The 22,434-nt window shown below is 43.9% G+C and overlaps 1 protein-coding gene across 2 annotated transcripts in view; it reads right to left on the reverse strand.

Annotated features, from left to right (window-relative positions):
- CEP126 (centrosomal protein 126) overlaps nt 1–22,434 on the reverse strand; it is a 343,370-nt gene that overhangs the window by 37,063 nt on the left and 283,873 nt on the right. For both annotated transcript variants that reach the window (XM_086935283.1, XM_086935284.1), the window contains one exon: nt 18,394–18,481. In XM_086935283.1, coding sequence (XP_086791409.1) covers nt 18,394–18,481 — 88 coding nt within the window. The remainder of the gene's footprint in view (nt 1–18,393; nt 18,482–22,434) is intronic.

The raw sequence follows: 22,434 nt of genomic DNA on the forward strand, positions 1-22,434 counted from the left end.
TACGCAAAAAAGTCGGCGTAAATGCCCCAAAAAATTATCGATTAATAAACCTCCTGGATGTAGGTCAAAAAGTATTTGCTAAAGTAATTCTGGGATTGCCTGAGGACTGGACAGATAAAAAACAGATAGTGCCCTCAGAACAGGGAGGGTTTAAAGAGGGACACTCAATGGTTGACCACTGTTTTGCTCTCTGGTGGTCCATTGCGCGGAGGTCGATCGAGCAGAGGAGCAGTTTGTTCTGCTGCTTTGTGGACTTCTGCGCAGCATTCGATCTTGTGAACAGGGAGCAGCTGTGGATGACCTTGTTAGAGTATAATATCCAAGGTGATCTATTGGCCTTGATCCAATGCCGGCATAAAGGGGCCAGATAATCATGGATGAAGATGGAAGTTTGTCTCGGAAGATCCAGAATGGTAATGGGCTGAGACAGGGGGTGCGGACTTGCCCCCCTGCTTTTCTCTCTGTTTATAGCGGACCTGCTCCTAAAATTAAGTGATGTTAGAGGGGCAAGCCCGAAACTAGGTGGAAATCATACATCATGGTTACTATACGCTGATGATCTGGTAATTATGGAGCAGACGGAGATTGGTCTACAAAGAAAATTAAACATGTTTAAGGAATACTGCCAAATCAAAAAATTCGTTGTTAACATGGAGAAGACCAATACCCTATGTTTTGGAAGAAGAAAAACAAGGTTCTCCTGGTATCTTGGCACGGAGATGCTGGAAAAAGTAGCAGAATACAGATATATGGGTATGAGGTTTGAGAGTAGCCTGCAATGTCATACCCATCTTGATGCACTAAAAATGATGGCATCGGCTTCAGTGAAGGGATTAAAAAGATTCAATAGTGTGTACGGGGAAATGTGTGATAGACCAGTTTTAAAGGCCTATCTACAATGGTCCCTCCACAATTCTTGTGTGGTGCAGAGGTACGCTATCTGAGTGGCAAAAATGGATGGAACAAAGAGGAGGGAAACATTCTTAAAAGTCTATTCTTGCTGCCTAGATCATCCATGATACAGGCAGCAAAACTAGAATTGAGAAACACCTCATGGGGTATAATAGCCTGCATGGCTTTATTGCGTTTGTGGCAGTGCTTGGGATCAGGCAAGAACCAAAAAAATCTCACAATGGTGTAAGAACGAAATTGCCAACAGTGAGCTGACCTGGGCAAAAGAGACTAGAGCCACAATCAATGAAGCGTGTGGTATGTTAAAGCTAAAGTTATGCTCTCAGTCCCTCTACTTAAAGATAGATAAGAAGGAACTGGGAAAGGAAATTTCTCGAACCCAGGACCAAGAATACCTCTCGCAGAAAAGCTAATTTTCCCATATGGCCTCAGAGTGGCAAAATGAACTACACTATCCCTATATTGACAGGCTACCTAGTTGTTTGCTAAGGCGTGAAGTGCTAAGATTGAGAATTGGGGTAAATTCTTGCTACGCAAACAAAAGAGTAAAAAACTCAATGATAAACAGCAAAGGAAAATGCACCTGCACTTTAGGAACTACTTGTGATATTTTGCATATATTATTGGATTGCCCGAAGGTCTTAGAAATGCGAAGAGAGATTTTATATCCGATTTAAAAAAAAATATATTAAAAATAGGATGCAAGCTGTGCATTATTAGTGGAAATTATCAATTTTAGATATAGCTTGTGCCATGGGGAAATACATTAAAAAAGTTAAAGAGCTCCGTAAATGTAAGGAGTACTGATGGGGGTTAGATCTTCTAAGTTACGAGGAGAAAGAGTTATAAAAGGAAAAAAGTAATGTGTCTAGAGATATTTGAAAGACTAGGTGCCTTAAAAATGAAATTGTTGGTTTTAATAAATTAAACTATTTTTTTTAAAGACTTACTGATTATAGGCTTAAGAATGCGTAGTGAGTATTCTATGATTCTGACCTACTTATTTTACTGTATGATATGTTGCCTATTTGTATACTTTTATGGTTGTAAAAAACCGAATAAAGTTTTATTGACTGACTGACGTGTAAAAGTTAATACATGCACTCTCCGTCATTCAACTTTTCCTATCTATGGGACATCATGTTGTGATGTCATCTTTATTCATTTTTTATTGTTTTAATATTGATCTTATCTTTCGTAGATATTTAATCTGGGCCCGATTCACAAAGGTAAACTTGGACCTGAAGTCTAAGTTTAGACCTAAAATCTAAGTTTAGACCTAAAGTATAACTTTAGACCTAAATTCGAACTTTAGACTTGAATTCTAATTTTAGAACTAAAGTCTAACTTTAGACCTGAAGTCTAACTTTAGACCTGACGCCTAACTTTAGACCTGAAGTCTAAACTTTAGGACTAAAGTTAGGCTTCAGGTCTAAAGTTAGACTTTAGGTCTACAGTTAGCCTACAAATCTAAAGTTAAACCTCAGGTCTAACCTTAGACTTTAGGCCTAACCTTAGATTTCAGGTCTAAATTCGACTTCAGGTCTATGTTTACGTTTGTAAATGGGGCCCTGAGTATTGTGATAAATAGATAACTATTCTAGTTGCAAATACAAAAACCTATTAGGGCTCATTCTTGTTGTTTCTTCAGGCACAGACAGCCTACAGAGAGCTAAGTAATTATACAATACCTGTGTATTGTTACTTCTCTTGAACATTTAATAACATACATTGTAATAGAAGAAAGTGTATACGGGGTTTGCGATAATACATCAATAACAAAATTGATACCACGTAAATCCTCAAGAGAGATAGTGCGAGTTTTGCTGCCTGATTGTCCTCCATCCACTGTAATGGTGCCTGGAGGTCAGACTGAGAGCCTGTTTATATGTGTTTTCCTTGTTGTGTGTTCTTCAAATGTAGACCTTTCCGTCTAATGCCATGCAATAGCATGTGGCGAGTGACATCCTAGAAGTGCAGTGGGTGAGCGGTAGTCTCCCTGTAGTCGAGTAACAAAAGTCTGTCATTGCGTGCTGCTTGTCTGTACATCTGATAACAAAATCAGTGAGGGGTAATAAAAATAATAAACATGAAGATGAGGGTACCTACCCTGTGTCTCTTAATAAGGGAATATCGTTGTCACTGATAGTTGACAGTGAAGGATTCTGCTCGTATATGTACTGCTAATAAGTGTTAGAGGTATAAAAAGTGTGGCACAGTTCAACCCATTTCTGCTCACTACATTTCTCATGCATTATAGCAGATTCTTTTTGCACCATCCAATGATGTTCTGCAGGAAGATGGAGAAAGAATGACTGATTCAGTCCCTTTCCTGAACTGACTTGTGTTTGCAAGGTTAGTTATTGGTAAATGTTCCGGTCAACCCCACTGCATTGTTCAATGCTCCGAAATGTGGTATTGGGAATAGGTGTATGGCGCCACTGGGCAGAATCACACAGTTAATCTTTGATCTCTCTATTGGCTTGGATGGTGCTGCAGGGTGTGGAGAACCACCAACCTCCACAGACAGAAGCCTCAGCTAGCACAAAGTGGAATTCACTCCCAAGGACACGTCAATTCTAAATACGATTTCCCAATTTTAACACCAACAAGTAATTAGTAATGTATCACACAGTAAAACACCAGTGTAAACATTTTATGTTCTTCTTTTTGGTATTTATTCATTGAGGCTTCCACATCAGCTCTCAACAGCCAACACGTGTTTCGTCGCGCAAGGGATGTTGTCCCAAGACTTCCTCAAGGCTAGATATTCCGTGTAGCACGCCTTTGAATTGTGGTGATAATTCCGGACCACAATGGGTTTCTATTGCGAGCAGCTTCTCGTATGTATAATCCTGTATCGTTCTCTGCGTTCTATTAAGACTCAGTATTCAGGTTTCTCCGTGTCTCACATCTAGAAGTCAAGCCGCTCTCATATCCAACGAGTCCGGCAACATGACCGCAAGAGTAAGTAATACTTGTGCTACATGTGAGTAAAGGTTATTATGTTTTAGAAAAAGACATTCCTTTAATGTTTTGGGTATCAATGATTTTAAATGTCTGTATGTATTGTATATGTTTTGTAGCCCTGAAGAAGTCTCTGGAAAGAGATGAAATGCATTGGCTATATTGGCAACATTGAAGAAAAGTATATGAAAAAGAATAAAATAAATATTAAAAAAGGAATTTATTTTTATATATACAAACTTGGATAGAGTCTGTGCATTATATAAGTTTTATCATATGAGATGTATACTCATTTTGCAAGGAGTGTATAATGAGTGCTGATCATTTGCCACAAAACACTACGTGTATCCAAACTTTGCTCCATCGCAGTCGGTGATAACTTTCGACTTTGCCTCGGTCTTGTGTGACTAGATGTCTGCTAAATGCCCCTTAATCTTTTGGGTGCTAGTTTTTACTAAAAACGTTCAAAGTCGATAACTCCAGTTCTAACTATTGAATGTTTGTCTTTCTGTGTCAATTTATATGTTTTTCCTCCATTTTTATAAATTGCTGCAGATTTTTTATTGTCTTTTGTTTTTATTTTATTACAGTTTGTGTGCTGCATAAATACTTTACACAGTGTCTCAATTTAATTATTCTGATTGCAATTACTTCATACCAAAACTCTTGCATGGGATATATTTCAGGCTTGCATCTAAAATGTGGGACATCTTAGATGCTGGCCGGATGAAGTTAAACCTCTTCCATATGATATGGGCCTGTTCTGTACTGCAGTTCTCCTGGGCAACTGTGACGGATCAACTAAAAGCTTTGATGGGTAGTAATGGTACGTGAAGCCCCAAGGTCTGTCTGTTCAGGGTTATCCACTGACCTAAGACCATAGGAATTAACAGCAGATGTAGAGCCCTGGCTCTACTGTTGGCCAATTGGGCAGTGGCTATGGTTTGGCCATCCTCTTGCGCACTTGGGTTGATGTCACAGTAGTTGCAACTTTATAAGCGGTCGACTGCCGAGAAAGATGTATACACTTCACTATATTGGGGGGTAGGGAAAGACTCAATACACAAACATTTAGGCTGCCTTTTTCTAAACCTCACCAGGAACCCACATGAGAAGCGACCTTCATTACTATTCCTACTATTACCTCCTGTACAAATGATGATACAAAAGGGTAGTCATCGAAATAGCAGTATGCAGAGGTGGTTGTAAAAATACTGTTTGGTCCCATAGATTTTAGTCTTTGAGGTTGGATTAAGCTACTAGCTGTTTAATTGGGAACTTGGTATAGTAGTATTGTGTGTGCATGGCCAGATGAATTCCATGTTGGGGCCCTGGACAAGGCAATGGAAAGCATTACTAATTCAATAGGGAAACAATCCTTGTTCATGCCGATATGTCCAATGAAGTCTATGGGCCTTATGTAGATTTTGGCAGATGGGATAGTCTGCCACTAATGTGGAGACCATCATGGGGTGTCATGGGGTATTTAACACACTTGTCAGTTGTGTGATAATGTTATCACTAAGGGCGCGCTCCTTTAACATGAAACTAGATGGTTTCATCACTGTTTTTTCAAGAGTGAATTCAACAAAACCATCATTGGGATTTAATTAAAGCTGAACCCGACCTACAAAATTTATATGATGAACGTGTAACATTCGCTTTCCAAAGATCCAAAAACCTGAAAGAGTTCTTATCCACAAAAAAGGAGGTAAAACCACAGTTTAAAGGCATTGCTAAATGCCAAAATTGCATTCACTGCAATAACATAATCACTGGTAATATCTTCATGCACCCAACCAAAGGTCACAATATTGAGTTAACGTATCCAGGAACATGCAAATCCACAAATGTTATTTACGCAATCAAATGCCCATGCGGCAAAATATATGTTGGGCAAACAGAACGGAAAATTAAAGTGAGAATGTCAGAACACAAAAGCAACATACGAACTACGAACAATAAATCCACTGTAGCTTTGCATTGGCGCCAAGCTAATCACCAAATTTCGCAATTGAGATTCACAATACTGGAGATACTCCCACATCGCTGTGACATGGATCCTGCTAAACAACGATTACAGGCAGAATTCTTTTGGATCAAAAAACGGAATTCCCTGCAGCCCGCAGGGATGAATGATCGTATTGAATTTTCATGTTTCCTATGATTAATACTTACACCACAACTTAGCACAGCTAAGGCCACAGGCCCTTCTTGGAACAGCACACAAACTGTTGGATCCACTCAAGAGACTGAGAACATGATATTATCTTTTTTATATAATTTCATATAATTTTTATATCATGTATGATTTGCTTTTATTGCTTAGCTTTCACAATTTGAAGCTTGTATTATAATTTGTTGCATCTGTTGAATGGTTGCCAGAACTCGCGATGTGAACACACACATGCCTCACTATATACAATTCATCGCATTTTTCAGAGTCACATGAGCCCCCCACAGATGGGACATTATCTGAGATAGATCGTGTTAAAATCTTTATTATTCCACCGGCTATTAACACGCGATATCACGTGATCGGAACTTCAACACCTCTAACCAATCAGAACGAGGCTTTTTAGTAACCGAGGTAACGCAGCTTGCCAGCATCGCTTGCCGAGTTTTTTATCACTACGTTACAATGCAAAATACTTGCATCGCAAATTCTGTTTCAAACCTTAAACTGTCACTTTATATGTGCCTATATAGATGAACAGGGTCCCGACCCCGCATATATTTCTCATCCCATTGCATGCCGCCGCATCACATGACTTTTGATCACTCTACAAAAAGCATCGCCATAGGCTTCTCGTTAAACCAGCTGATTTCATACCCGGAAGCAACCAGCACGTTTCACAAAGTAAGTTTCCCTTGTGTTGCTCCGCTTTTAACTTGGCTTAAACTGGTGATTGATGTAAGAAACCCCTGTGAGCATCTAATTTCGACTGAGGCTTGACTTTACTTTTCTCCTACAGTCCTCACTTTAACCTTACGCTCACTCGTTAAAATGCCATCGTCCAAGGCTATCTCCGTGTACCCATTCATATCACTTGCGAATAGACGCTAACATCAGACACAGCATTTCACTTATGTAGACCACCATATCACGTGTGCACATTCAATAGAATTTGGATTTTGCTGCAATATGACTAGATATATTATGAACTGATTTTGCCACAATATGACTAGACATGTTATGAATTGAACCTATATGAATTATATTGTTTTCAGTTAAACTCACTGCAGCTATGCATAATATTTATATGTGATGATCTGAATGCTAAGGTCCTGTATGTTTTTTCCTACAGACCCCTGACGAAGGGTTAGTTGGTTAACCCGAAATGCATTGGGTATAATGAAACTCCCTCTAAGAATTCATGATTCAAATGAATAACGTAAATCTTTGAATTGGTGAATTCCAACCAATTGAATAAAGAAAGAATGATTCAAACACTAAATGGTTGACCCTGATGATTGTTGAATTCACGCTTGAAAAACCAGTGAAGAAACCATCTAGTTTCATTTAAAAGGAGCGCCCCCTTAGTGATAACATTATCACACAACTGACTAGTACTCGAAGGCACTGAGAGACACAGTGCGTCAAGGACAGCGCCACAAATAACTGATCACCATACCGCCAAGCCAAAATCATGTGTGCACGGAGACAACAAATTCATGTATTTAACACACTTGACATACAGCGGGCGGGCTACCACCACATTTATGATGAAGTATCCGGTCTTCCAAACTGTAAATAATGCTCTATGTTCTTCTGGGTTGCAGCTAGACCCCCCTATGAAGAAAGCAAGGTATGGGAAAGTAAGGTAAAAGGATTTTGTGAAGTGCCAGTGTTCACCCACAGGGTATCTTGGTACTGTGTAAAAAGTTTTAAAAAAATAGGTCCTCATGTTAGACTCAAGAGGAGGGATCTCTGCAGTCTGGAGATGAGTGTCGATCTTGAGGTGTTGAAACAGCACACTTCTGTGATTCTGGTGAGCATTTTGTGGTGAACCAGATCTTTTGTCATTACTAGAACCGACTCTGCCACCAAGGTCCATCTCTTGACACCAGCTAGTGGAAGCAAACAAAGCACGGAGTCAGAAGAGACTCCACAGTTTGCTGCACATTCACACCAGTACTGCATTTGCTGCCCACCTAGATTTTGCTTTCTTATGTTGCATAGCAATTCTCTTGGGAAATTATCCTGCTGAAGGATGAAAAGATACTGGTTTCTGTCCTGCTGGCAATTTTTATATATGATACTTACCGGTGTCATCCAGTTCTTATGGCAAAGCTTGTGCTCTCATTCATATGCTTAAATGGGCTCAGTGTTGGAGTACTGTCTTTATTCCATATTCCAAACTCCATGCCTAGTCTGAATGTTCTAGTTGTGCAATTGAATGTATATCAGCCTTGATAAAATTAAGTTGGATACATGCTTTGGGAAGAGAATAGTCCTGTGTGCTCTTCATTGGCACCTTCATTCGCACTACCAAACCTAATAAAAGTCAATATTTTGACCATGAGCATTGCTTCCACTCAACAACATAGCAAATACAAGCAATAAACATAGGTAGAGACATAGGTCGGTGAGGGGTGGCGGCTCTGGCAAAGGAAAGCAGGGTGCAGAGTCTAATGACTGGGTGTCTTCCCTACCTTGTAACACCGTCCATCCATCTGACTCACAGATTCCTGGAAAAATGAATATCAGATCACTAACCTGTTTCTATATGTCTGGGCATGAAACTGTCTCATTTATTTTCTTTCCCATTTCAGACTAGGGCACAGTGCGGGAGGCCACAGTTGCACGAAGTTCACGGAAGAACCATTGATTTTTGTATTACTTAGTTCAGAGTTGAACTGAAGGCAGCATTCAAATATGAGTTTCTGGTACAAACTGTGTCCCCATTTGCCTCCATATGTGCTACTTCACAGCCTAGTTCTGTACCTTATCCTTCCAGCCCTTTAAACAGAAAAGGGAATAAGATGGCCGCAAAACATGATCCTGCATACGGTACGAGGGGAGCTGTATGGCCTGGAGAACCCCACTATCAACTTGTGGACCTTTCAAAGACTAGTAATACTTGATTTGAGAAGGTACATTATGACATAAATGGACAGAAAGAAAGGGGATTGTCATGCCTAGAAAGTGGTTTGGTTATGGGGACCAAAGGTTGGGCTACATTAAAATAAACATCAGCGTCCAAAATGTGACCCAGGGAGGTAGAAGAATGTGACATGAAAGAGGGAAGAGTAAGGCAGGAATCTATGTCAGCTTGTTTTTGATTGTAAGAAAAAAATATTTTTACAGAAAAACATTTAATAGATTAAAATAATTCCAAGCTCATCAAACGTATTTGATGCCAATACATTTAACAATAGGTTAAATTCCACTACATTATCACAAATCAAAACATTTTAGGAAAACTAAAACATAGGCAACCAATGAGGATAGGTACCAGAGGCTGTATCATGCTTACTTCATTCTCAAGCAAGCGTTGGCATAGCCAAGTGATCAAGCATTTTGATATGGGAAATGTTTGACAATAGCAGGGTAACTGGGAGGGTTGTCTTATCTGTCATACAAAGAAATCCCATAATGAAGGAACAGCTTGGGTTACATAGAAATGGAAGTTGTGATTAGGACTTCTCTGCTGAACAGTCTTCATTTGCAAGCTTAAGCCATACCCTTAAAGAAGAGTGTTATGGAAAGGATTCATACAACGAAGCTTGTGCTGTCCAAGTCAAGCCAAGAAGTCTTTATTCGATTACTTCATCATAAAAGACATAAAATACAGTATAAACACATACAACATTTAAAACTAGTATTAAATCATTGACAAGCTAATCAGCTTCTTTGAGGAACTATACAAAACTTTAAAAGAGGCTTGAGTACAACCATAAATCCACAGATTACAGGATATTTAGGCAAACACTATTTGATTATTTTTAATGAGCCTGCTTCTAAGCACCCAGGCCCACCCAAGAAACTTAGCCACCCCCACAACAATAAGGGGATCCAAGTTGGTTTTTAACAATCTCATTGCTTCCACAGCCGATCTGGTTCCTAGGTGTCTACATACCGGTCTTAGCCATTTGGCTCTGGGGGCAGAGTATAGTGGACACACATACAAAAAATGATTCAGGCTTTCCCCAGTACCATGACACTTGGGACAGAACCCCGATCTATCTGTTCCCCACTTTTTAGTGAAGTCCCCAATGGGAAGTGAACCGCATCTAAATTGAAAAAATAGTTTGCGGTCCAAGGGTTTTGTAATAGTATCCCAATACCCTTCTAACTTGGGAGTGTCCTTATGTACAATAAACAGTCCAGTAAGACTGCTCGAGCTCATTTTCGAATACATGTTATGAGTCACCCATTCCCAATAACATTTTTTAAGTTCCTTTTTTGAGGGGAAATTGGCTGACTCAGGCGAGGACCACAGATCGCCAAAACCCAAAGCAAATAAGGTGGCCTTAAGGTCTCTAAACCATCCAATATTTGTGGCGCCAGAGCTATTTTTTACCTCCAAGCAGGCTTCTGCATAATGATGGAGTTCTGGCGTCGTCCACAGGTGGCGCCAGAATGTTAGTGGGCGAAGTCTTGCTTGGTCCTCCACCGTATGACACCCTAAGTCGTAGAGAAGGGGGGTTAGTGGTGTCGACTGAGGCAGACCTGTAGCCATTCTTAAGAATTTATTTTGGGCATGTTTTAGCGAATCCAAATTACTTCCACCCCAGAGTTCCGCACCATACAGGACTGCTGATAAAACCTTACCACCATAGATCTTAATAAGCGGGAACATAGGCCTCGTGAATGACCCTTTATGTTCCTTGATCAGTGCCCCGCCCAACTGTTGGTGTTTCATGGTCATAAGCTCGATCTGATGGGTCCAACTCAAGGTGTCACTGAAGGTAACTCCCAGATAGGTGAAATGCTTTGTCTGCTCCAGGGGGGTGTCCCCCATGCAAACCCTGGCCTTTATTTGTTTGTGCCCCCTTAAAACCATAAATTTGGTTTTGGACACGTTCACCTCCAACTCATGTTCGCTGCAGAAACTCTCGAACCTTGACAATGCGTTCTGCAGGCCCTGTCTGGTTTGTGAAATCAGGAGAGTATCGTCAGTGAACATGAGTAGGGGGATTTTCATGCCAGCCAAACTTGGAGCATCCGTGGAAAAGTTGTCATAGTACTTGGTAACTCTATTGATATATAGAGAAAACAAGGTAGGCCCCAAAACACAACCTTGCCTGACACCTTTAGCCACTGGAAAGTTCTCCGTCACCTCACCTGGTTTGCCCCATCTTACAAATGCATATGTCTGTGCATGGAGGTTCACTATAAGGCGGACCAAAATGGGAGGCATGCCCATATCTAGTAGGCAATTCCAAAGCCCAGCCCTCGGGACAAGGTCAAACGCAGACCTAAGGTCTACGAAGGCCGCAAATAAGTTTCCTTTACCCAAGGTAACCGTCTTCCAGTGCAAAAGCATGAAACAAAATGCCTGATCCAGGGTGCTCACATGAGGTCTAAACCCAGCTTGAAGGGGAGTAAGAATGTTGTGTTCCTCTACCCAGGCCTGAACCCTTGACAGAACAAGACGGGTTATGATCTTCTGGACCGCGTCAATAAGACTGATCGGCCGGTAGTTCGATGGAACCGACCGGTCACCCTTCTTAAGGATGGGCAAGATCTCAGCGCCGGCCCAAGAATCAGGTACCCTGGCACCCCTGGCCAGCGCATTTACCAGTCGCACTAAATACGGTACCCATAGATCTTGATCCTGCTGAAAAATGTCTGCTGGGATGCAATCCGGACCAGGCGCTTTACCCCTGGGGATGGCATTCAGGACTGTTTCAACTTCTTTGGCCGAAAACACAAGTGTGTCAAAAGTTATTGGCCAACTAATAGGATCCTGCATGGCGCTATGACATCTAAACTGTTCCTCAAAGTGGGACACCCATTTCTGATGTTCAACAGATGCGGGGCTTGGGCGATCGTCCTGTGACTGACCCCACCTAAGGAGATGCCAGAATTGCTGAAGGTTCCTGGAGCCACGGGCCTCAGCTAATAGTGTCCAGCGCTCATCATCCCAAGCGGCTTTAGCCCGACGTTTGGCTTCATTATATGCCTTCCTACTGGTTTTGATTAGGGCTGGGTTCTTTGATTTTAAAGCCTTAAACAGAAGCGAGCGGGACTCTCAGCAGGCTTCGTTGTACCAGTTAACAGGTTTCCTAGCCTTCCCTCTACCCTTGTTAGTAACAAATTTAACAAACAATGATTTTAAGGACAGAAACAGGCTGGCATGAATGTCTGTGATTTTTGAGATTGTCAGTTCCTGGTTTTCACACTTTTCAATTTCTCTTAGGGAATTTGAAACCAGGGTTCTGATCTTTGTGCGTGCTTTCACATCTACAGAAACCTTTGGCCAACGAACCCTCCTCATGTAATTTGTTAATACCACGGCCTCCTGTACGGGATTGGGCTGTCGCACGATCGGCCCTGCAAAGCTAAAGTCCTTCAATTCCGCTATGAGTGGTTCGTGGTCACTTTCTGGTCGTGGCTTAACTGTCATGTCCAATACTATGGGCCACAGGTTGATGTCAACTAGGATGTAATCAATGCGACTGCTATGTCTGCCATTGAAGAATGTGGGGATGCCCATCCTATCCGAACTTACGCGTCCGTTTAGGGCACGCAACCCCCAGTTCAGGCAGAGACCTTTGATGAATGTGGCGGCTTGAGACCACTTAGTGATCGGGGGTAACTCAAGTTGTGGGATCCCCCACATCATATCCTCTGCCTCAGTTAATAGCCCATCCTCTTTGCTTAGAGGTTCAAAACAAGTATTAAAATCACCCATTACAACCACATGACCTGTTATTTGAGTAGAGCCTAAGAAATCATCCAAACATGTGAGGGTGGTTGAGACTCGGCCACCCGGAATTCCTCTAGCGTATACATTGATCAGCAGTATGTCCAGCCCACTATTTGTTTTCATACTGATTATCAATATATCAGGGCAATCAATATAAATTTCCTTTACAGAAACCCCTGCAACTTGACGAACCCAAGTAGTGAGGCCCCCCATGGCCCTGCCTCTTTGGCCTCTAATTGCTAGTTTGTTAAAGTTCAAGAAGCCTGGAAAATACACTGGTAGGGTTGCCCATGTCTCCTGAAAAGACCAAACATCACCTTGTCGAGTGAAATCAGCCCAATCAGGAGTGCATATACAGGATTCTATTCCAGCCACATTCCAACATCCCAAAGTGGTACCCTTTTCACATACTTGGTCACACATTTTTGTTGCGGCTATTGGGTAGGGTTTGTTGGACTGGGGAGAGGATTCTACAAGCACAGGTGCATCTGTAATCAAACCTTCCATCGGCAAGCATAATGACCCAGCCTGTATAGTTGACTCAGGATGTGCGCCCACACTGAATACATCAGTGAGAGACAATGAGGTGGGTAGCAAAGCTGGTATATCTGGCTCTCCTAAATAAACTGTACATCCCTCCACACATCGATGGGGTTGGTCTTTAAGACTTTCAACAATACTTGGTAGGATACTCAGGGCTTCTCCCACACTCGGACACTCAGAGTTAGGTTCATCATCCCTTGTCACAAGTGCTGGTCAATCATTAGTCGACAGCCCTGATAACGGGTCGTATAGGTTTCTCAGTGGTACATTCCAAAGCTCTTTGGGGTGGGTGAGCCTATTGGGATAGGGGTTTACTGGATAGAAGCTTGGGGGCTGTTGTATCTGTATGAAGGCGGGTGTTGTTGGAACCATAGGATACGGGGGCTTATTGGGGAATGGCAGATCCAATAAGGCTGGGGGACCTATGGGCTGGGTATTGATCTTAGCCCAACCCGGCGTTTGTACAGGGCAGTTGTAGCTAGATTGAATGTAGGAACGATACTGCGCCTCAGGGTTAAACTGGGGTCCATGGAAGCTTGGTGTAAAATTGGACTATTTGAGGAGGCTTTTGGTGTTTTTATTATTTCTAGCAGGAGGTTGATCTGTTGGATTGATCAGGGTCTCAGGATAAAAATAACTAAGGTTCCTCGTGGAGATCCCTCCCTCATTATTTCCCACATACCAATCTGTGAGATGGGATACTACTCTATGGTCCCTAAAGTTAATGATCACTATATCCCCCTCTATATCCTTAGGGCGAACCCCTACCCACTGACATCTTCTGACCGTAACAATATCCCCGTTAAGATGAAGAGGAAGGGGTCTATTTGTTTTCAGCCAAAAGATGACTTTGTTTTTAAGCTTTCGTTGTTTTCCCTATCCCCTTCCGCAACTGGTGGCACACCCGTCATAACAATAACATAATTCATGGAATCAGGGGGCAGGTCTACATTTTTCTTCTGTGGTAGGGGTTTAATAGTTTTACCAGTGGAAATAGCAGGTTTACCCATACCATTCTTTGACTGTAGCGCTACTCCCTTGGCAGGTGGTTTGTTGGCTACCACCATAGGGTTTGCTTTGGCAGTAGTGGTTGTTCTAGGGGGTTTAGCAGCCAAAGCCGAAACTTTATTTGAAGTAGTGGCTGCTTTGGTGGCATTATTAGAATGTTGGCTGGTGGAACTAGTTATATTGCCAGCAACATGGGATGATCCGGGAGGTTTATTGGATGGGCCCTTGATCTTATCCAGGCTAGAGGAATGTATAGGCTCAATGGTCGCCAGTAGGCGATCTAATTTTTCACCCATTGTCCTAACACGCTCCAGCAAGGGTAGCATATATGATTTGATAAGCTTCTCTATAATACCGTAGGACACCTCATTAACCCCTTCGATAGCTAACTCAGGGGTTACCAAATCATGTATGTCTGATGGCAGTGGCTCTGCATTATGAGGAAGCCCTAACTCATTTTTTGATTTGGGTAGGGATGGTGGTGGTGACTGGCAACTTTGACCTTTCCTTTTTACCCCGCCCTTTCTCCTTTTTTTCCTAGGCGGAGAATGCACAACCCTCTTGGCCTTTTCAGGCGTGATTCTAGTTTTACATATACTCGTTTGTGGTATACTCTCGCCTGGGTCGATACAAACCAGTGACAGGTTGGGCAACATGGGACAAGGTTCCGATTCCGTGATTTGGATATCGGGGATGTTTGTTTCAACAAAACTTGAGTGATCAATAGGGGGACAGACTAAGTGGCCTCCACTGGTAGCACTGGCACAGGGCGGGGAGATAACAGGAAACCTAAATATACTGGGGGTTTGGTTAAGATCAGTAGCATCGTCCTCAATAGAGCTCAATCCTTGGACAGCCATTTCGTGGGTATTGTTTGAAACTGACTGTGTAAGCAGTGGAATTTTCTTTAGCTGCTCAATTGAGCGTCGACGCTCTGCTCTTCTCTCAGCAAGGAGTAAATCCATATCTACCTCCTTGGTGGATTTCTTGAAAAATTTATCTAATGGGCCAAGAACAGAGACACCCACACCAGGGGGGGCAGAGTGACTCTTGTCAAGGGAGGATAGGTTAAGCTTTCACAACTCGATGATACAGACTTAAAACACTACTGGCAGAAAACAGAGTGAAGGTTAGTAACACAGTATGCAACAACAAGATGAAAATGACATGGCCCAGCCCGGCCTCCTGCGGCCCCGGACGGCCACAGACGGTCCCGCCCTTGTCCCGGACTTCTCCCGGTGCCCTCCCGCGAGCTCCCGCGCTGCGGGAATGACTCTACCCGTTAATAGCTCTGTGATTGGTCACCGAGGGGGCGGGGCTGGCAGGGAGAGCAGCCCAGCTGGACACGGGCGCGCGGGGACTCCTGGTCCTTGGAGTCCTCCGCTCAAGCTCGCAGCCCTGCCGGTCGGTTTCAATCAAGCCCCTAGCAGAGTCTCACTGGCCGCTGCAGACCGCGAAGCGGGACCCGCGAAGCTGGTCCGGCGAGGCGTGGCGGCTGCAGCAGGCTCTCGTGGCTCACACAGAGGTGCTCCAATCCTCTAGTCCTTGGAAGGGTTTGGGCGTCGTCGAGGCAGGTAAGGCAATCCACAGATGGTCAGGAAGGACGCCGCTTTGACCTGGCGAGGTGGGGGCAGGGCCGGCAGGGAGAGCAGCCCAGCTGGACACGGGCGCGCGGGGACTCCTGGTCCTTGGAGTCCTCCGCTCAAGCTCGCAGCCCTGCCGGTCGGTTTCAATCAAGCCCCTAGCAGAGTCTCACTGGCTGCTGCAGACCGCGAAGCGGGACCCGCGAAGCGGGTCCGGCGAGGCGTGGCGGCTGCAGCAGGCTCTCGTGGCTCACACAGAGGTGCTCCGATCCTCTAGTCCTTGGAAGAATTTGGGCGTCGTCGAGGCAGGTAAGGCAATCCACAGATGGTCAGGAAGGACGCCGCTTTGACCTGGCGAGGTGGGGGCAGGGCCGGCAGGGAGAGCGGTCCAGCTGGACACGGGCGCGCGGGGACTCCTGGTACTTGGAGTCCTCCGCTCAAGCTCGCAGCCCTGCCGGTCGGTTTCAATCAAGCCCCTAGCAGAGTCTCACTGGCCGCTGCAGACCGCGAAGCGGGACCCGCGAAGCGGGTCCGGCGAGGCGTGGCGGCTGCAGCAGGCTCTCGTGGCTCACACAGAGGTGCTCCGATCCTCTAGTCCTTGGAAGGGTTTGGGCGTCGTCGAGGCAGGTAAGGCAATCCACAGATGGTCAGGAAGGACGCCGCTTTGACCTGGCGAGGTGGGGGCGGGGCCGGCAGGGAGAGCAGCCCAGCTGGACACAGGCGCGCGGGGACTCCTGGTCCTTGGAGTCCTCCGCTCAAGCTCGCAGCCCTGCCGGTCGGTTTCAATCAAGCCCCTAGCAGAGTCTCACTAGCCGCTGCAGACCGCGAAGCGGGACCCGCGAAGCGGGTCCGGCGAGGCGTGGCGGCTGCAGCAGGCTCTCGTGGCTCACACAGAGGTGCTCCGATCCTCTAGTCCTTGGAAGGGTTTGGGCGTCGTCGAGGCAGGTAAGGCTTGTGCTGTCAGTAGTGAACTTAAAAGACCTTCCCGCCAAAATACTGAATAGTAGGTACTTTTGACAGAGAGTCAGTGTTTTTGTTACATCTTTAAGTTAGCGCATGTGCGTACATGTCTTGACTTTGTGAACAAAAATGCTGTAAATCTAACAATGGTGCCATGACAGCAGAGTAAAACAAACAAATGTACAAAAGATGGACACTGTGTCTTTCTGAGAGGCTGAGGTGTCCAAAGAGCAGGTGCTTCCGAAACAAAATAAGAAATGATGCAGCAATTAAAATGTATAAAAACACACATAATGGCTCTAACCTAACAAACAAACTTATATATACCTGGTCACAAAACCTAATTGGAACACACATGAGACATTGTAGCAATCAATGAAATGCCATATACCTGATTAACAGCCCCTGCAAGCAGTGGCAAACCTCGAGAAACACGATGGCCAACAGGCTGACTCCCTATTTTTTTTTTTTTTTAAAGAATTAGTGACAAGAGGTTATCCAGAGAGACACTAAATCTCATTTGTTGGGCAGTTATACATGGTCACAGGGCCATGTGTCTAATTCCCATCAAAAGGAGCACTTAATTGAAGCTGTGAGAACCTTTCAAACCCCAAAGGGACAGATTCTAAAATGTTTAGGACAGATTCTAAAATGTTTAGGACAGGGTGACCAAAAAGGCCAAAACCAGATCATAAGATAAATGTGCTCACAATTTATCTACCTACAACTTATTTACACATGTGTTCGTTATCATGAACATTTGGCATGGATCCAGTCCTTTTAACCCACATTGAAAACATCTGGTTTAAAAGAATAAAACCATTGTATCTCAATAAAACTTGGAATAAACATGCAATTAAATTTGCAGATTATTGACTTTAAAGACGCATCAGAATTTAAAAATGATAATGCTTAGTAAACCGAGTGGAAATTGGATTTATAAGTGACTATTATCAATCAATCAATCGGGGTTGATAAAGCGCAACTGATTAAGGTCTCAAGGCACTGGGGGGAGGGGAGGATGGGGCAGCTCCGTTGAGTGCTGGCGTCACCCTAAAAGCCAGGTCATGAGGTCCTTCCTGAACTGGGGCAATGTGGGAGATTGCCGGGGTAGGAGAAGGACTTTCCTCCTGTTCTAGTCTTGCTGATTATTGGTTAGAGGGTTAGGTATGTTTTATGAGACTACAAAACTCTTCAGGTGTTCTCTTGTGATATTAGAGCCACTATTCAGCAGTAGAGAACAAAGACTAAAATCAGAAGTAGATTTAAAACTTAAATTAAATGTAGGTAATTTAATACTTAGAGATATCAAAAAAAATGTGTTTTACTTTGAAACATGAAAAGAGGGGTTTGCAATATTCTTATAACGATTGTGCTCACCAAAAGCAGAAACAGCCCATATAAAAACCCTCTAGTAGCCTCTTTTAGTTAACTTTGTTTGCCTGCGGTTTTTGGAAATACAAATTTGAAGCACGGCGGCTAAAAATTGTGTCACGGTCATCCTACTCACACCTGCCACCTATTATAAAAGGAAACCATACCTTCTTCGGCATCAGAAAGGCCATTCATATTTTTTCCGGGCTCAAATGCATATTGGAAAGGATTTGTCTGAATATTGTGCGCCGAACTCTGTAAATATAAAAGAATGCATAAGTTAACATCATTATTTTCGATCTGATTCTTTTCTAAAAAAAAATGATGCAAAAAAGAAGTCGTTAAGAAACATTACCAAAATGCCGACTTTACAGTTTCTCACTGTGAGTTTGTTTTTAGTCTTGTTGGTACTCCCTTAAATTTGATTTTTTCCTATCATTCAGGTATTTATAGCAATAGATATAGGACGGGAAACCCTAACGTTCTGTCTCACCAACTATACTGAAAGTTCGGCAAGTTTCAACGAACCCATTTTTGGGGCATCAAATCACCCATAATTCAAAATGAGATGGAACATGCCACATTATATGGAGGGCACACAAACATACACACCTACACTGTAACAAAGTAAGGATGTCAACAATTACCAAACAGGTAAAACATGCCAGAGCCAAGTGTTAACCTTCAGCTGTTGCAGATGCAAATACAGTGACAGAGGTTATAGCGCATTCAGTGTATGAATAGAAATACTGCTGGGTGAGACTAGCCCTTCAAAGACACGTCATGCTACACAAAGCTCGAGCCATGCTCTCTTCATGCCGCTTGCTTAGAGGCCCACACTTTAGTGGTACAGAAGGTCCTCAAAACCCCTCATGTATCACCGAATCCTTTAATTGATTTACTTGGGGAATGGCTCCAAAGCAACTCAGCTAATGTACAACACGTGGGTGTGTTCCCGTTACACAACGTGAACAGCCCCCCACCCTCCCACCCCTCCAAGAGACGTGCAGGGCGGAGCTTTTGGCCTTTGAACGGCGAGGCCGGAAAAACACACAGTGAGGGGGAGCAGTGACAGAATGTTCTGCCTTTGGGTGGGCAATGTAAGTCTAGATCTGGCAGACTGTCGCCAGGCCAAGGAGAACTTTTCAGGGATCTTCTATTGCATGCAGAAAAGACGTCATAATCCGTTTTAGATGAATTGCCATACAAGTTCCAACTATCTGTTATCCTCTTAAGCGCTGCTGGCGGCCAACGGTCGTCACGAGCGCTACCTCCCCAGTGCTGCGCACGACCATTGGACGTCCATTCAGCACTAGTTCTAATGGACAGCACAGCACTGGGAAGGGATATTTGCGAAGCAGCTATGGTGTTAAATCAGAAAAGCATGCCAAGCATGTGCGCACTGAAGAGTGCGGACGTTGGTTGGAGAGTATATGCATCTTAAAGAACTACATTATGAAGGGTTGTCCTCGAAAATTTTGCATCTGTCCTACTGTCAGAATCCAACAGTAATTGGAGAAGTTACTTAAGGCGTTCAATAGAAAGCAGCACACTGTACTCTTATTTCTGTTAACTGTCTTCATGAAAGATTCCCAAAATCAACCAAATATTGATCCACTACATTTTTCCCTGAGGCAGAGTTCTTTCGACACTAATGCACCAAAGGGTTTCTGCATCAGACCTCGATATTTCATGTATACTCCAAGGGTGTAGTCGTTAAAACATTTTGATAAGGGATAATTCATTTGAGGTTGAAAGACCACTTTTGGCAAACGTTTTTGTTATTCTGCTAAAACCAGCCATTGGAGCAAAAGAAGGCACAACCCTCATTGTAGGATTTTGGAAAATAAGTTGCTTACCTCCAAAAACATGCTTTCTGATACACTTTTTGACAGATATTTTAACATTTTCCCAGATGCTAGGCTGGATCCGGACTTTTTTATAGCAATATCTGGTCAGCAATGCAAGGTAGGATTGTGCAATCTAGACATGGAACAATAAGACTATCAGCTAGTGACATCACTGGTCCTATCTAGGGTGCAACAGTCTACAGGGATATCAGTTTGACCAAATTCCCCCCAAAATGCACTGAGGCTAATGATACAGGATAGCAGAGCCAAACCACAAGTAAAACGTAAAACCAAGCCTAATAAAAAATTCTGAGAGCGGTAGTGGGAGGGCAATAAGGATTCTGCTGGAATATGTGCATCCACCAGAAAGTACATTATTACAGGTAAGTAACTTGTCATTCTAAAGGCTACTCGTTAATGCAGAAAGTTGGAAGATTGCTTCAATCCTTCTTCTTTTAAAAACACCAAATCTGGATGCAGACAACCCCAACAACTACAGGCCTATCTCCAGACTTCCCTTTCCGGCCAAGCTGATAGAGAAAGCCATAAACACTGAGCTTACTCTATTCATCCAGGATCATAATCTACTGCATTCCTCCCAGTTTGGCTTCAGAAGGCAACACAGCAATGAGACAGCTTTGATCACAGCTGCTTAATATATCAGTACTACCTTAGATAAAACAACAAACAGGTGAGTGCCTTGAGGGTGGGGAGCAAGCAGGCGACGACACAACATGGAGGCAGATGGTAGAGAAGGATGCGGGTGGAAGCTAGAGATAACAATGGGGAAGCACACAGACAACGGAGGGTGGAAGGAAGTCGCTAGGGAAGTGTAGAGACAAGGAGGGATGAGGAAGCAAGAATGGCAACAAAAGGTGGGCGGGCAGGGAGTAACCAAAAATGGCGTCTGTGGAAGAGAGGGTTAAGGGAGAAACACACTGGTGAGATAGAAGAACATGCAGTACAGGAGGGACACTGCTCGAAAACTCAGGTGAGTTCTTAACCAAACAGAAAATAAGTATTGCTTAAAAGAGAGCAATCGAAGAACTCAAGTAATGGGTCCATGTTCTTGGTGGGGACAAACTCCTGAAGAGGAATCAAAGCCCCCAAAGCTGACAAATACAAAGCGAGTTAATGAGAATGACAATGAAGCCAATTAATAGTAACCAATGAGCTCCAAGCCCACTTTAAGCAAATATATTATGTCTTGCAAGAGACAGCAAATGTGCTGCCTTATGCTAGACCTAAAAGTGAGTGCTAATGGTAGCCACCTGCAACCACCAGCTCAAAGGAAGCACTGTATGCTCCCAACCTCTAAATAATGCTAGCAGTAGCATCACAATAAGATGAGCAGGCCCTCTTCTAGCTGCCACAACAGAAGCCAGTTGCCCTATCTGGCTTATATATTTAGACAATAGTAACAATATTTGTTGGGTGCATAGAATAATCCAAAACACATCAGGAAGGTTCACTTCTTTTATTTGAAATATAGAACTCTTATGTATAAACTCTATATCCTTATCATTAAATTATACATTCATTCTGGCATTAAAACAGGTAGGAAAATATCCATTGTTTCCCAATAAACATCAATTGACAAATTGTGTGTGAATATGTTGATTGTATGTAGAGGTAAAAGTGGTTTTCCAGGTACTCTCAATCTAGGTAAGAAGAGGTGAGAATGGAAAGGGGCGACCACTCGGTCCCCCCGAACGTATGGAGGAGTACCCCGATCCCCCCGGGAAGCCATTTTGGGCGGGAGGCGCGTCTCGGCTGGTATGCCCGAAGCGGCGTAGCCGGGGCGCGCTTTTTCCCGCCCAAGAGTGGGTTGTCCTAGACACTGAAGCCGTCAGCCACGCCCCTGGAGGCGGGAGGAGGCGGGTTTACGCCCGCCCAGAGAAGAATAAAAGGAGCAACAATCCAAGGAAGCCTCCTCTTGTTCCTGTGCTCTGAAGCTGCACCTCCTCGCTGCACGTGAGCTCGAGACGGAACGAAGAGCCAATTTTGAAATTTGTAATTTCTCTCTTTTCTCTTTCAGCACTACAAATCGCGTCAGGACCTTTCACCTACGTGGGGAAAATGCCGGGCAAGAGAGTCGCAAAGAAGGTCAGCACCGACCAGATGCTCCGGATGTTGGTGAAAGACATGGCAGAGATGAAGAGAAAAATGGCGGCCAGGGACGGTGCGGGAAGGCCGAAAAGATCCAACCCGGCGGAGGCCCCGGCCGGAAGAAGGAAGAGGGCCAGGAATGGGTCAAATGAGGACGAGGTCCCAGTTCCGGAGGCTCCCCCGGCGAGCCCCCCTAGACCAGCGGAGATTCCCGCGCCGGCTCCTGCCGAGGGCCAGCGGATCCCCGTT

This window comes from Lissotriton vulgaris, chromosome 8 (genome assembly GCF_964263255.1).
Source record: "Lissotriton vulgaris chromosome 8, aLisVul1.2, whole genome shotgun sequence".
NCBI classification, from domain to species: Eukaryota; Metazoa; Chordata; class Amphibia; order Caudata; family Salamandridae; genus Lissotriton; species Lissotriton vulgaris.